The 16,199-nt window shown below is 36.1% G+C and overlaps 1 protein-coding gene across 1 annotated transcript in view; it reads right to left on the bottom strand.

Moving 5' to 3' along the window:
• Positions 1 to 16,199, bottom strand: part of ptprga (protein tyrosine phosphatase receptor type Ga) — a 302,816-nt gene that overhangs the window by 19,283 nt on the left and 267,334 nt on the right. The window contains exons 13-15 of the mRNA XM_016500550.1: positions 14,457 to 14,529; positions 8,529 to 8,620; positions 2,587 to 2,678 (exon numbers count right to left, since the gene is read on the bottom strand). Coding sequence (XP_016356036.1) covers positions 2,587 to 2,678; positions 8,529 to 8,620; positions 14,457 to 14,529 — 257 coding nt within the window. The remainder of the gene's footprint in view (positions 1 to 2,586; positions 2,679 to 8,528; positions 8,621 to 14,456; positions 14,530 to 16,199) is intronic.

Genomic DNA, 16,199 nt, shown 5'->3' with positions numbered 1-16,199 from the left:
GCACTGCATTCAAAACATCACAAACACATCGCAAAAGCAAACATTTGCAAACACCTTTGCCATTTTAATACCTGTCAGATTTTTGTGTGTTACATAGCGAATTGTGTGTTGTGTTTTGAAAAAAGTGTTTTATGAAATTGACATCTGAGTCAAAGGGTGAGAATTAGCATATGGTTTTGCAGATTTGGTGTGTGGTTCTGGTGTTTGAGTGTCAGGTTTCAGAAATCATGTGACAAGTAAAGATTTTGTGTGTAAGAAAAAACTGTAATGAAATATACTTTTAAAATAGTATTTCTGGTGAAAGTTATCAAAAATTAAAAAGATTTAAAAAAGAAAATGGTGTAACAAAAAATCTAAAGAAATGGATGACTATTCAAGCGAACTGACCCAAAATGAGGAACTCAGAATGAATGAATCAAAAATATTAATTTTTATGATATTTGACTTTTACTTTATATTTATTTATTAAATTAATATTATTAAATTATATTATATTTTAAGGCGAGAGTGAAGGGATAGGAACCACAGAGGAATCCATTGAAGGGAAACAGCACCAGAAGACCCCCTTGGAACCACTTTCCAATGTCCATCAAGACACACACACTTTCAGAGGCACGTCCCTGTGCCAATCAAGCCACTGTGGAACAAAGAGGCCAAGGGAGGCCCTCCAAAGAACCTTAGTGACCCACATACCCCTTCTATCCTCCTCTCATTCTCTCCTCTGAAGGAGGGAAAGTAGGAGACCTACTTTGAAACTAAATTGAAAATTTTTCCTTTGCATCATGACATGCACAACAGACATGGGCTACATTCAAAATGTATTTGCAGAAAAAAAAATTCAATGCTGTCATTAGAAACTTTGCCTCTATTTTTTTCCAAACTTTACACATATCCAATAATTGCACACACAAAATGCAAAATGCATCTCTTGCAAAATGAAGCACTGCATTCAAAACATCACAAACACATCGCAAAAGCAAACATTTGCAAACACCTTTGCCATTTTAATACCTGTCAGATTTTTGTGTGTTACATAGCGAATTGTGTGTTGTGTTTTGAAAAAAGTGTTTTATGAAATTGACATCTGAGTCAAAGGGTGAGAATTAGCATATGGTTTTGCAGATTTGGTGTGTGGTTCTGGTGTTTGAGTGTCAGGTTTCAGAAATCATGTGACAAGTAAAGATTTTGTGTGTAAGAAAAAACTGTAATGAAATATACTTTTAAAATAGTATTTCTGGTGAAAGTTATCAAAAATTAAAAAGATTTAAAAAAGAAAATGGTGTAACAAAAAAATCTAAAGAAATGGATGACTATTCAAGCGAACTGACCCAAAATGAGGAACTCAGAATGAATGAATCAAAAATATTAATTTTTATGATATTTGACTTTTACTTCATATTTATTTATTAAATTAATATTATTAAATTATATTATATTTTATTAATTATTATATTATATTACTAATACATTTACCATACCTACCATTACATGCTGTTATATATTAATTTAATTTATTTTAATTTATTCAAGTAAACTCCCAAAATGAGTCTTTGAATATACAATGGTTTTAATTTTTATTGTTTTTATTATAAGATTAATTTATGTGTAATAAGATACTGCTCCATGTTGTCTACATATTTATCAACAATGGCTTGAAAAACTATTTGAACTAAAAACTACTTGGAATTAGCAGGGCCTGCATAAAATAAAATTTTATAAATATAAATATAAGATTTTACAAATAAAAAATGTAGATATTTCAGGGGTATTTTTGCCCCATATAATCAAAAATTTTGACCCTCGTTCAATTTTTATTTGCATAAAATAAAATGTAAAAGGCAACAAATCAGGCAAATAAAAAAGGAAATAAATAAATATATAAAGGGTAATATTGTTTAGTGATCCCTCATTTCGCTTGATAACAGCTCGAAAATCGAAGAAACAATTCTGTAATGTTGGCACAGCCAAAGGTCTGAACATTTCAGAACCCTGTTCCACAGAGGACACATAAAACCCAGTATATGTGTGTGTCCATGCAGCTCTGACCTGCAGGCTAAACATCTCAGATCATTCATTGACATTCAGCTGTGCCACTGACAGCACAAGCAGACGCTGTGGCCCAAGACCCAATGGATAGTTAATTACAAGTCATCCTCCTACAAACTGTCATCACATTAATCTGACAGAATGTTGTTGTGGTTTTCTGGCTTCTGTATCACACTAACACACATACACACACACACACACACACACACACACACACACCTGAGAGAGAGTCCAAAAAACTCGGTGTGAAAAACGACAGCGTTCAGATGGCCTAATTCATTCTCACACAGGCTGAGTTCAACTGGCTTGTCCTGTACGGCCACCTGCCAGAAATAACAAGCATCCGCGGAGGGATCCCGGCCCAGCTGTTCACAGACAGACACCAGAACCTGTCAACAGAACCACTGCAGCGAGGCCGGGGGAACCACATGAGACAGGACCTGTGTTTACAAAAGTCTGAGGGAGTTTGCTGAGAGGGAAGACTTAGAGACGGTATACGCCTGTAAAGTGTGTGTGTGTGTGTGTGTGTGAAGATCTTACCTCAAACTCTTCTGAGAAGCCGTGTTGGTTGTTGGAGTAGAGTTCTGATACATGCTTGATAAACTGTTTAACAGGGATGGCCTCCATATCATCTGAAACAGAGAAAAAAAGAGATGTATCCGCCCTTTTGTTGTCTTATCTTGAGAAAACCATAAAACAGGAAATATCACAAAGAAGACGCCATAGACCCTCATCACCCTCACTGAGCCAATGATAGTAAGCCTTTTAAAAATATACAAAATTTTGACTTTCCAATATTTAAACCTGCAATCCTTAACAGTGACATTTCATTTTGGATTAATACAATAATTTAAAAATAAATACAGTTATTACTGTAATTAATACTACTGTTTTATAATTATTTTAGTTTTGATTAAACATCCAAAACGGCACCTTACACCAGCAAAAGTAGCACACAAGTCTTTCCAGAGCTGGCACGGTGATCCTTCTAAACGGTAGATACTGTGCTTTGATTGGTTGACTGGCTGATTAGATAATCAACAGTTCAATGTGTCGACTATGAGGAGTCTAAGAGGATGAATGAAGGATCAAGGTTCAACTTCAGTCATGGTGAACATAAAGACTGGCCAGATTCACACTCTCCAACTGACAGACACACAATAAGCACAGAAACTGTCACTTAAATCTGGCTAAGGCTAAATACACACAAATTAATGTGACCGAAAAATTTATAATTTTGACCCATACAATGTATTTTTGGCTATTGCTACAAATATAGCCATGCTACTTATGACTGGTTTTGTGCTCTAGGGTCACAAATCTGTAAAGAGAAAAATAAACAAAATTTATCGATTTTGCTTGACAATCCTCATAAGGCTGCGGTTCTCTCGGTTGGTTGTGCATCTTTTTCTTCCACACTTTTTTCTTCCACTCAACTTTCTGTTAACATGCTTGGATACAGCACTCTGTGAACAGCCAGCTTCTTTGGCAATGAATGTTTGTGGCTTACCCTCCTTGTGAAGGGTGTCAATGATTGTCTTCTGGACAACTGTCAGATCAGCAGTCTTCCCCATGATTGTGTAGCCTAGTGAACCAAACTGAGAGACCATTTTGAAGGCTCAGGAAACTTTGCAGGTGTTTTGAGTTGATTAGCTGATTGGCATGTCACCATATTCTAATTTGTTGAGATGAATTGGTGGGTTTTTGTTAAATGTGAGCCAAAATCATCACAATTAAAAGAAGCAAAGACTTAAACTACTTCAGTCTGTGTGCACTGAATTTATTTAATACACGAGTTTCACAATTTGAGTTGAATTACTGAAATAAATGAACTTTTCCATGACATTCTAATTTATTGAGATGCACCTGTACTACCATTCAAAAGTTTGGAGTTGGTAAGATCTTTTAATTTTTGAAGAAAATCTCTTATGCTCACCAAGGATGCATTTATTAAAAAATACTGTAAAAATAATATTGTGAAATATTCTTATAATTTAAGATTTCCATTTTTATTTATTTTAAAATGTAATTTATTCCTGTGATGCAAAGCTGAATTTTCAGCAGCCATTACCTTCAGTGTCACATGATCCTTCAGAAATCATTCTAATATGCTCTAATTATATCTTAACTTATTAACCTACTATCATTGTTTAAAACAGTTGTGCGGCATAATATATATAAATATATATTTTTTGTGGAAAATGTAATGCATTTCCTCCAGGATTCTTTTATGAAATTTCAAAAGAACAGCATTTATTTGAAACACACCTTTTGTAACACTATACATATCTCTATGATAATAATAAATATAAATATCTCACTGACCCCAATTCTTTGAACGGTAGTGTATAATAATTAAATGAAACATTTTTTTACAACAACTTACATTTCCATGACCCGAGCCCAACTCTATCTAAAGCTTCTGACACTCATAAAAGGCGATCCATGCACCTTCTGTCTTTATCCTAAAACGCCTACAACTGAATACAGCTAACAAACAAATGTTGGCACCCACGGATGCCAGAAACTAACTGGGAAATGGAGCCAGAAACTGAAGGCCCTATTTAGCAGGAAAGCATCCATGTTTGAAAGGACAGTGAACGTGAAGCGCCATATGAGCCGCAGCCAGCGGAGAGAGAGGCTGCTGCCCACACTAAATGGATCTTTGTAAATACAGAGGCCAGCCCTCGCCAAGCTGGAACACAGATGCCCAAATTGGATTGAGGGCACCGTGCCACCATTATTGTGAGCCGTGCCACAGTGTAACAATGAAAATTGCTTCCAATGAAGTGCTTATGGAAAAGCCTGAGCAAATCAATTGCTGTTGTTGCATTAAGATCTGGGTTCCACTATACTGACTAACCCGGACCTGAAACCTTCAGATCCTGAAAATCACACACTTCTGTTCCGCTAAGCTCTCCGCTAATGATTTACCCACACACACAACGGCAACGAGCCAATGTGAGATACAGGCCAGTCAGATGAAGCCATTTTCTTGGCTCTAATCTTAATGGCTAATGTGTATGCGTGTAAAAGTGTGTGTGTGTACATGCGGACGGTCAAGATAAACAGCACTTGTCTTCTCTGTTAACCGCACAGACCCTGAACAGGCCTAACAGGGCCAAATTTCCTCAAACAGCTACTGTGTCTATATTCAACAAACTCTTCAGTGTAGCGCACACTCATCAGATCCAGCTTAAAGTAAACATTACATGGCCAGCCATTCCAGAAAATCACCTTATTAACAAAACAGGAACACCATTCCAAACTAACTCTTCACCACTGGTTGCTTTGCTTGAGCGTTCTGAGTGGTTGCTAGGGTTTCCTAGGGTGTCTTGAGCAGTTGCAGGTGGTTGTGAGGATATTTCTAGGTAGTTGCCAAGGCGTCGGTAGTCCAGTAGTTGCTTTGGTGATTTGGGTGGTTTTTAGGACGTTGTTAGGTGGTTGCCATGGTGTTGCTAGCCAGGTAGCTGTTTGGGTGTTAGGACATTGTTAGGTGGTTTCCAGGGCATTTATAGCCAGACAGTTGCCTGGGTGTCGTGGTTTGTTATTAGGATATTGTTAGGTGGTTGCGAGGGCGTTGATGGCCAGGCAGTTGCTTGAGTGGTGTTGATGGTTGTTAGAGTGTTATGCGTGGTTGCCAGGTCTTTGTGTGGTGGTTGCAGGAGTGTTCTGAGTGGTTGCTAGAATGTTGCTAAGTGGTTGGGGGCATTGCTAGAGGGTTGTGGGGAGTTTCATGTGGTTGTCAGGATATTTCTAGGTGCTTTCCAGGGCGTTGCTAGCCAGACAGTTGCCTGGGTGTCGTGGGTGGTTATTAGGATATTGGGTTACACTTTAATTTAAGGTGTCTTTGTTACAGTGCAACTATACATTTAAGTACTGAATAATATTAATTAACTACATGTACTTACTATATGGTTAGGGATAGGATTGGGGTTTGGTTTAGGGTTACTTGCATGTAATTATGCTAAATTTATTGTTATTATAATACACATTATTATAATACTTGCCAGGTCTTTGTGTGGTGCTTGCAGGAGTGTTCTGAGTGTTGCTCTATATTATTGCTAGAGTGTTGCTCAAGTGGTTGGGGCATTGCTAGGGGGTTGTGGGTAGTTTCATGTGGTCGTCAGGATATTTCTAGGTGGTTGCCAGGGCGTCGGTAGCCCGGTAGTTGCTTGGGTGATTTGGGTGGTTGTTAGGACGTTGTTAGGTGGTTGCCAGGGCATTGCTAGCCAGACAGTTGCCTGGGTGCCGTGGGTGGTTATTAGGATATTGTTAGGTGGTTGCCAGAGCATTGCTGGCCAAGCAGTTGCTTGGGTGTTGTTGATGGTTGTTAGGGTGTTGTGGATGGCTGCTAGGTCTTTGTGTGGTTCTGGCATGTTCTGAGTGGTTGCCAGGATATATCTAAGTGGTTTCTATTGCTTTTCCAGCCAGACAGTTGCCTGGGTGTCGTGGTTTGTTATTAGAATATTGTTAGGTGGTTGCCAGGGCATTGCTGGCCAAGCAGTTGCATGGGTGTTGTTGAGGGTTGTTAGAGTGTTGTGGGGTGGTTGCAGGCATGTTCTGAGTGGTTGCTAGAGTGCTGCTAAGTGGTTGGGGCATTGCTAGGGGGTTGTGGGTAGTTTCATGTGGTTGTCAGGATATTTCTAGGTGGTTACCACTGCTTTGCTAACCAGGCAGTTGCTTGGGTGTTGTTGATGGTTGTTAGGGTGTTGTGAATGGCTGCTAGGTCTTTGTGTGATGGTTGCTGGCATGTTCTGAGTGGTTGCCAGGATATATCTAAGTGGTTTATATGGCTTTTCCAGCCAGGCAGTTGCCTGGGTGTCGTGGGTGGTTATTAGGATATTGTTAGGTGGTTGCTAGGGCTTTGCTGGCCAGGCAGTTGCATGGATGTTGTTGAGGGTTGCTGGGGTGTTTATGGGGTGTCGCGGATGTTTCTAGGTCTTTGCTTGGTGGTTCTTGCCTGGAGAGTTCTGAATGGTTGCTAGAGGTTCCTAGGATGTTGTGGGTAGTTGCAGGTGGTTGTCAGGACATCGCTAGATGGCTTCCAGGATGCTGTTAGCTATGTAGTTTCTTAGGTGTTGTTGGCGGTTGTCAGGGCATTACTAGGTGATTGCTAGGGCATTTAATAGGGTGTTGTGGTTGGTTGCCAGAGTACTGATGGGGTTTTCAGGATGTGGTTGCTGAATTATTTTAAATGGTTTGTTAGGATATTGCTAATTGGTTGCTAGAGCATCGATAGAGTGCTGTGGGTAGTTTGTCAGGGTATTAAAAGGGTGATATTGGGGGCTGACAAAGCTTTATGGGGTGTTGGGGATGATTGCTAGGTCTTTGCTTGATGGTTGCTGGAATTTTATGAGTAGTGTTACTAAACAGTTGCTAGGGGATTAATAGGGTGTTGTGTAGTCTCAGGACATTACCAGGTGGTTGCTAGAGCTTTGCTAACCAAGTAGTTCTCAGGTGTTGTTGGTGGGTGCTAGGGTGTTGCTAGGTGGTTTATAGGGTGTTGTTGTTGGTTGCCAGGCATTGCTAGGGTGTTCTGGGTGGTTGCTATTCCTTCAATGTAAGTCTAGGGGATTTTTTTTTTGCCCATTTTATAAGTTTGATCATTTAGAAAAGTAAGTAGTAGAATTTGACATATTATTCATGCCTGTAGCACATGTTGTTGGAGGAAGTCTAATACTTAAGCCCAAAGTATCTGAGTTCCGCAATGGTCCATGTGACATACTTTTTGTGATCAAAAGTGTCTGCGTGGACAGTCTGCATATAACAAGGTAGACACGAAGTGAATGCTGAGACCAAATGAGTCTGATATATGGTACTGCGCATGTGTTGAATTCACCTGTTCACGCTTATCTGCAGTTAAGTATACTTTGAAAGCTGTGCAGACAAGGCTATGCACAAGATGGAGTGGAACACAGGAAATGAAGTGTACCCAGGCCTTTAGGGCTAGGAGTTCCACACAGTAATAGTGCAAGCACAACACAATATAAGAAACAACAAGAGAAAAAAAAAGAATCAATCAAAAGGTGGCGCTACACCCTGCACCTCATGCTTGTGAACACAGCCGTTTTCCTCCCAGTCTCCCAGAAGCTGAAAACTTGATTAGAGCCACTTCATGTCAGAATCAATGCAGCAATGGATTTTTAGATTCTACACTAATAGCACAGAATAACAGTCTGTAGAGAGTGCAGAGTTAGAGTCTATTCTACACAGAAACACACACGCTGAGAAGACAGCCACAGCTTTGTTCAATCTTAGCACGGCTAAAAATCTTATGTAATACAACCTTTTACCCATAACGCAAAGTAAGCAAGAAAGACAAATGCATACGTTTCATATCACTATATTGACATTAGATCATATCAAAGCACCTGTTATCTATGACTTCTTCCGCACCTGACACTGGATCAGAGTGGAGCGTGTCTTTAGATCATACTGTATGTGTTTGACTGATCTGAGATCTGTTAGAAATCTCCTACCTGGGATTGGGATGACCGGGATACTCTCATTGGGCACAACTCTGGGTGAGTTACTGTCTTCGACGTAGAAATGAGCTGTTTGGAAACACCTCCTGCGGAACAGAGACAGTCAAGTGATGTAATGGCTGTTCAGGGCTGCTTAAGAGTTTCCATGAGGCGTGGTTTAGGTAACAATCCCCACCAGAGTAAACACACATGCTGCTGGGTACATATGACAGGATCAAGATCAAACTTTGAACCTTCTCTTCAAAGAGCAAATCGAACACTCCAAACAGAGATTACAGCCTTACACTTCAAACACTTTGTAGAGCGTCAATACGAAAAAAATAAATAAAAAAAAGGAAAAATGTGTTTACAAACCAGTGTGACTTGTATTCTGTGGAATACAAAAGTAGTTATTTTATAGCAAACTGTCCAAACAGTTCTTTTTTATCCATAATTTTATGATGTTTTATGGGGTCATTTTTGTCCATTCCTTAGTCCTCATCCTCTGTAGAGAAGGAACAGCTTGAACATCCTGCTAAACTTCTCCTTTTGTGTTCCACATCAGAAATTAAATCATAGAGATTTGGAACTGAGTGATTTAAGTGAGTGAATGATAAGAGAATTATAATTAATGTAAATTATAATTAAGTTTTAATTAAAAATTTGAATTAGAAAAAAACATATTATATTATTAGAAAAAATTGTATTTTATAATTATAATTATAATGAATTTAAATAATTATAATTTACCTTTGAGGACATTTCCTGATGCACCCTAAAGGAGGTTTTGTTAGATTTTGTGTAAAAAATTTTTTCCTGCAAAATATAAACCCACACACTTTTATACTCCTAAAATCCATGTGAAACATTTTCTATCTATGCATTTTAAACTAAAACGTCTATCAGCTGTCTGCATGAAGTCCATTTAGAACATAACACACCAAATTACAAAGTAAACAAACTCTTAAAGAAACCCGGACTGTCAGGATGAATTATTGGCAGTTGTTTCCAGTTTGAGAGCTGTAAACTGGTTTTACCTCTTTCTTTCACTTTGCAAGAAAAGCGATAAACAGGTAAGAAACAAAATCCATAGAAACAAACAGAAAGAGAAAGACAGCGAGAGATTAAAAGGTTGTTCTAAAGTTACAAAAACTCCAAGATTTGGACGTCAACCCGATAAGCCAGCAGGAGTCTCATCTGTCCTACCTGTACTTGATGCACAGCAGAGAACATAAGCTGTTCATCCCTGCAAAGAACGAGGGATTTTAGGAGAGGTGAGTGACTGTAGGCTCCGCATGCTGCCGCTGAGCAAACAGAGCAGTGAGCGAGCAATGAGAGAACGAGAGAGAGAGTGGGTGGAGAGAGGGCCGGTCCTGGTGTATCACATGCACAGGGCTTTACACAGGTGCTAGAGCTATACATATAGCTGTTCATCCCTGCAAAGAACGAGGGATTTTAGGAGAGGTGAGTGACTGTAGGCTCCGCATGCTGCCGCTGAGCAAACAGAGCAGTGAGCGAGCAATGAGAGAACGAGAGAGAGAGTGGGTGGAGAGAGGGCGTGTCCTGGTGTATCACATGCACAGGGCTTTACACAGGTGCTAGAGCTATACATATATATATATATATATATATATATATGTAAGTCAATAAAACTCATGCAGTCAAAGTCTTCTGAAACCATGCAATAAGTTTGTGTGAGGTATTATTTTAGTATAATTTATTTACTATAATTTTTTCTTTTTGTCCTTTTTATTAGTTTTTTATATTACTATTTAGGTTTAATTAAAAATTTTTTTTTTTTTATTATAGTTAATAATTTTGGTACTCACACATTCATTTAGCTGACATCAATTCTAATTTCCATTTAGTTTTTCATCTAATATTTACATTTTATTTTAGCTTTATTTCAATGAACACATTAAAAAAAAAAAATTGTAGTCAATGATAATAACCCTGTTATGATAAACAGACCAATATTTAAATCCCACCCTTTGTTGTAGACCTCAAATTTCTTAGCGCTATTTAAATTGAGTGTTTTGTGATTGGTTACATTTGAATATGCAAACATGAAAGAGATCTGAAAGTCGTTAGGGAAGAATTTTTACTGAATTAACAGCCTGTTCTTGACAGAAAGGTATTGCATGGCTTCACAAGACTTATGGATTTTATTTATAGTACTTTTTTGTCCTTCATGGAGCTCGACATCCCTGCCAAAATTACAATGTAAAAACCAACTCTCCACTGTAAATAATCTTTAGCTAAAGTCCTGGCTTAAGAGCGTCATTGAAACTCTTCCTGCAGGCACTGTGAACCTACATGCTCAACAGGTCTGATCTGTAGAACAAAAGCAGAGCCAGGGCGGTCAGGAAATGCTTTAGGAAGTTATTATATAGATAATTATCGCTCAACTTTAACCAGTCCAACTGGACATTATGCTAAGGGCTCTTATTCAGCTTCAAAAGAACAATTGCATTGTTTAACACAATGATTTTGATCATTCAATAGATCTGAGGAAAATGTATAAAACGTTTCAGTGTGATTCAGAAAACGTTACAGATTTGGCTCACAAATAAAAGGGCATGGGAAACTCAACACACATCTGACTTCAAAAGAGCCTGACTTTAGCATGTTGCTAAGATATCAACACAACTCCTACTAAACTACATAGCACACATAATGGTTTTAGACCATTTGTAATTGGAATGCAATAGATTCACTGATTTTGGTAGTGAATCTATTAAATATATTATGAACATATTTATGATCAATCTTTCTTAACCCATTGTTTTTGTTTTACACAAATAATTTAAGGACAAAACAAGAAAACAAATTGCCAGTGGGGTAAGACTAATACAAATAATTCAAGATATATTGCATATAAATGTATCTTGTTTTAAGGATTTTTTAAAGGTACTTTCAAAAGTACTTGTTGAGAAATTCCTTTTCAAGTGTAAATGTTTATTTGACTTTCCCCTGACACTGCCACAGGAAGTGACACATCCTAGTTAATGTTTCCAGGTGGACTTCAGACACACTAGAGTAGAAAAAATTACAGACACACTAGGGTGTTTCCACTAGGGTGCTCAATTTAATATGCTTAATCTAAAATACATACAATGATATCATTAAAAATGTTTGTATACTATTACTTTTTAGTATTATTTAAATACAATTTTTTTATATTTTGAAATGGCTTTTTAAGTTATTTCAGCTGAAAATTTCAGTTATTTTGTTATGTGCTTTTTGTCATTTAATTTTTTGTTAATAATAATGATAATACACTTCTATTTAGCTTTATTTTAGTTTAGTTTTAGTGCTTCATTTCAGCTTTATTTCAAATAATGACACTGATTTTTAATCGTTTTAGATGACAATAACAACATACATCAAAACTCAAGTGCAAAATACAGCAATTTTATTTTTGTCTATCATGTCTATTCAATGATTTACTCATCTGCTACAATAATATCTTAAATTATCTTGATTATATTTGATTATTCTCATCAAATATTGATAATTATAATTCATTCTAAGGCTCAGACTGTAATTAATTCATTAAATGTTTTTTTTTTATTTAAAAAAAAAAATCAATCGTCAGCTCTATAGTTTCCACATGCACATGTAAAAATTTATGTGGGAAGACATTCATTTGTATGCTGGTGTGAACATATGGTGAGACATACATACATGTATTTGCATGTACACACACACACACACACACACACACACACACACACGCTGTGTGATCTTGTATTACCGAGTATCAGCTGCTTTCAGGGGAAAGTATTTATTTGTTGGTAGTCTTTTCTTCTTTAACACACACACACACACACACAATCATTAGAGAGGTGTATGAGTGTGTGTGATCATATTAATGACTGAATGTTACAGCTGTTTTAATGCCCAGCAGATTCACAAAGCATTTCCCAATATTCTTAGCATTTGATCAACTAGAAACAGCATCAAATAATAGTTTATGTCTCATTTTTTAGTGTGTATGTTAATTATTGTCGTCTTCACCATGACTGACACCATGACACATATGACAGATGTATGTTCTCTCTGGAGAGGTTTTGTGCCTGGTCAAGTGTGTTTGCGTGGATGTGTGTGTTATCAAGCATTAGAGGATTTGGCGGCAGTTACACAGCTCAAAATATTTCACGACCCCCTGCTACTGCATGGCCCTTGAGCTCCAGAGGAGGGAGCAGATGGCCGTTTTTGGCCCAGGGCGGAGAGCCCAGACCTGGGGAGACAGTCCTGGCACAGGCCTACTCCAGAGCTGTTTGCTAAACCGAGACATCGTGTGATCAAAACCCCTGAGAGACTTTATCAGCTGGCCACTAGAGAGGAGAACATATCCAGAGAGGCATATGAGAGCAAACGGACAAACACAAACACACGTTCAACTATACTGCCTTTCAAAATTTGGGATCAGTAAGATTTTTAATGTTTATTAAATGAATTAATAATTCATATTAAATTTATTCAGACACCTTCAAAATCTCTCACATTATCACAGTTTATTCGCTATAGTTAAACTGTGTCAATACAAATTCATCTTGATAATGTCAGACAACTTTGATAGAAAGATATGTAACAAAACATGGTCAGGTCAAGGTGTCAAATCCAATTTTTGGTCCCAATTATTTTTTTTTGTATCAATTTTACTGGTAGTCCACTTTATGAAGACTTTTTGGGTATAATATGTCACAATTTACTTTATTTTGCTATCCTCACTTATCACATAAATGAACTATAGTGTCCTGCACCCACTAGTAAAAAATAGAAAAAATGATATCTGGCGTCTGAATATTTTTTGGTTTTACTGTATATTGTCACGATACTGCTGTTATGGAGACGAAGGCGCGACGAAGATTATTACAACAAATCCTTTTAATGGTAATCCACACGATGAAGAGGGTCTAAGAATTTAGTAATTGATGCTGAAAATTCAGCTTTGCTTCACAAGAATAAATTACATTTAAAAATACACTGAATTAGAAAATAGCTATTTTAAACAATAATAATATTTCACAATATTACTATTTTACTGTATTTTTGATTAAATAAATACAGTCTTGGTGTGCTTCAGAGATATCTTTCAAAACATTAAAAAATCTTATCAACTCCAAACACTTGAATGGTAGTTTACACACTATAATACACACGGGAAACTAGGTGACACAGAGCACATGAGGGATGAAAACAGAACAAAAGTCCAATGGGGTGTAACATATTTATTGATAAAACATATATATGTTATTGTAATTGATAAAAAGTGACCGTAAAGATTTATATTGTTACAAAAGATTCCTATTTAGAATAAATACTGTCCTTTTGAACATTTGATTCATCAAAGAATCCTAAATTGAATGGTAGTTTACACACTATAATACACACACATATATATATTGTTTGAAGGCACATTCACTCAGTCTGGGGTGTGACCATGGAAACTGGGCCCCGAGAGCCATTTCTATAGCACCTCAATGGCTTCGGAGGTGCCCTAAGGGAAGCGTATGGCCTCTCTCTCTATCTTACTTACCGTCACAAGAGACACATCACCCACACTTTACACATGTTCCACACACACACACACCTAACTGCTTTTCATTCCAGCCCTCGGGGCCCAGGGGATGCCAGGGGCCCCAGAGTGATAAACTACTAGCTACAGGATCCAAACAGACACAAACACACACAGAGCTACACCAACATTCACATGTCATCCAAACTCTAATGCAATAAACCAGATGAAGTGTTTAAGAGAGTCACATCAGGGTAAAGCCATCCGTCTGTGTGACTCCCCGTGATTCAATCAAAGAATCAGTCGCTGTGGCTCAGGAAATCAGTGATTCACCCGGAGAGTCAGTGTGACTCCAGCAGTCAGTCAGTTTGTCAGAGATTCATTGAGTCTGAAAGCGTCAGTGTGGATGAGTGTCTCACCTCCAGTAAACGAGGACGGCCAGCAGCAGAATGAGGCAGAGGAAGGTGAGCGCCGACACCACCACCAGAGCACACACACACACACACACACACACACACACACACACACACACATAACTATCAACACACCGTACAAATATCAAACAGAGGCTGTGTTTCAATACCTATTTAGCCTACAATTGTTATTGTATTATTGTGTTATTGTAATTGTTATCATCACTAATATTTATTCTTAGCAATAATACACTTGCAGTAATTTCATAAAATTACATTATTACATTTTTCACAATATAATATTGTTTAATTAGATTAACAAATTGCTGAAATTCAATTCAAAACATTTATTTTACACAAAATTAAAAATAAAAATTCACAAAATTAAAAATAATGTTTATAAAACATTCAAAACAAACACAAAAGTAATTAAATTAATTATAACAATATAAACGTGAATTATTATTATCTATGACCTATTATTATTAATAACATTTATTATTATTATTATTAAGCTTTCAATAATTTAATAATAAAGTACATTACTAAATTATTCAAAATATAATAATTTAGATTAAGAAATTACTAAAATGCAATAAACATTTGTTTTACACAAAATGTACTTAAAATTCAAAATAATGTTTATAAAACATTCAAAATAAATGCAAAAGTACTTACATTAATTATAACAATAACAACATTAATTATTATTATTAATACCTATTACCTATTATTATTAGTAACAACATTTATTATTATTTAAATTTGGAATAATTTAATAATAAATGACACTATTAAATTATTCAAAATATAATACTTTAGATTAAGAAATTGCTAAAATGCAATAAACATGTATTTTTACACAATATTTACTTAACATTCAAAATGTTTATAAAACATTTAAAATAAATGCAAAAATGCATTACTTAATATCAATAATAACAATATTACTACTACTTCTACTAATTATTATTATTATTATTAATAATAATAATAATAATAATAATAACAACATTATTTATTATTATTAATAATAATAATAGCAAAAACAATAAATATAATATTATTAATACAATTGCGTTAATTAAAAAACGACATTATTAAATTATAATACAATAATATGTAGTTTAATTGCTGAAATAAATAATAAAAAAATATTTATTTTACACAATGTTTATTCAGCATTCAAAATAATGTTTCTAAAACATTCAAAACAAATGAATTATAAAATACATGAATTATAACAATATCAACATTATTATGATTATTATTATTACTATTATTATTATCACATACAGTTGCAGTAACTTAATAATAAAATTACATTAAATTATTCAAAATATAACAATATTCAATTTAATTAGATCCAAAAATAGCTGAAATAGACATTTATTTTACACAACATTTACTCAACATTCAAAATAAGTGGTTAATGCAAAAATACTTAAAATTATTGTCAAATATAGTTCTGGTTACCACTATTTTGCCAAGTAAAATGTGTTCTAGAATACTAGATGAATTTGTTTTGTTTGCCCTAGAACATTCCAGTGAAAGGTTGTCCTGATCCTGACAATAAAGCACCCTTTAAGTCCGGAGAGAATTGCCCAGTCCTAAGCTGAACTCTGACTCCTTCCCCTAAAACCTGATTGGTTGATAGGAATGCTGTTCCAGGACTAACGAGGATGTTGATTCAGGAACACGTCCCACTTGGCAAGATCACGGTCACCCTACCAGTCTACAGCTAACACA

Source organism: Sinocyclocheilus anshuiensis, unplaced genomic scaffold (genome assembly GCF_001515605.1).
Source record: "Sinocyclocheilus anshuiensis isolate Anshui unplaced genomic scaffold, SAMN03320099.WGS_v1.1 scaffold42, whole genome shotgun sequence".
In the NCBI taxonomy this organism is placed as follows: Eukaryota; Metazoa; Chordata; class Actinopteri; order Cypriniformes; family Cyprinidae; genus Sinocyclocheilus; species Sinocyclocheilus anshuiensis.
The sequence above is the reverse complement of the archived record's forward strand: the minus strand, read 5'-3'. Positions and strand labels throughout refer to the sequence as shown.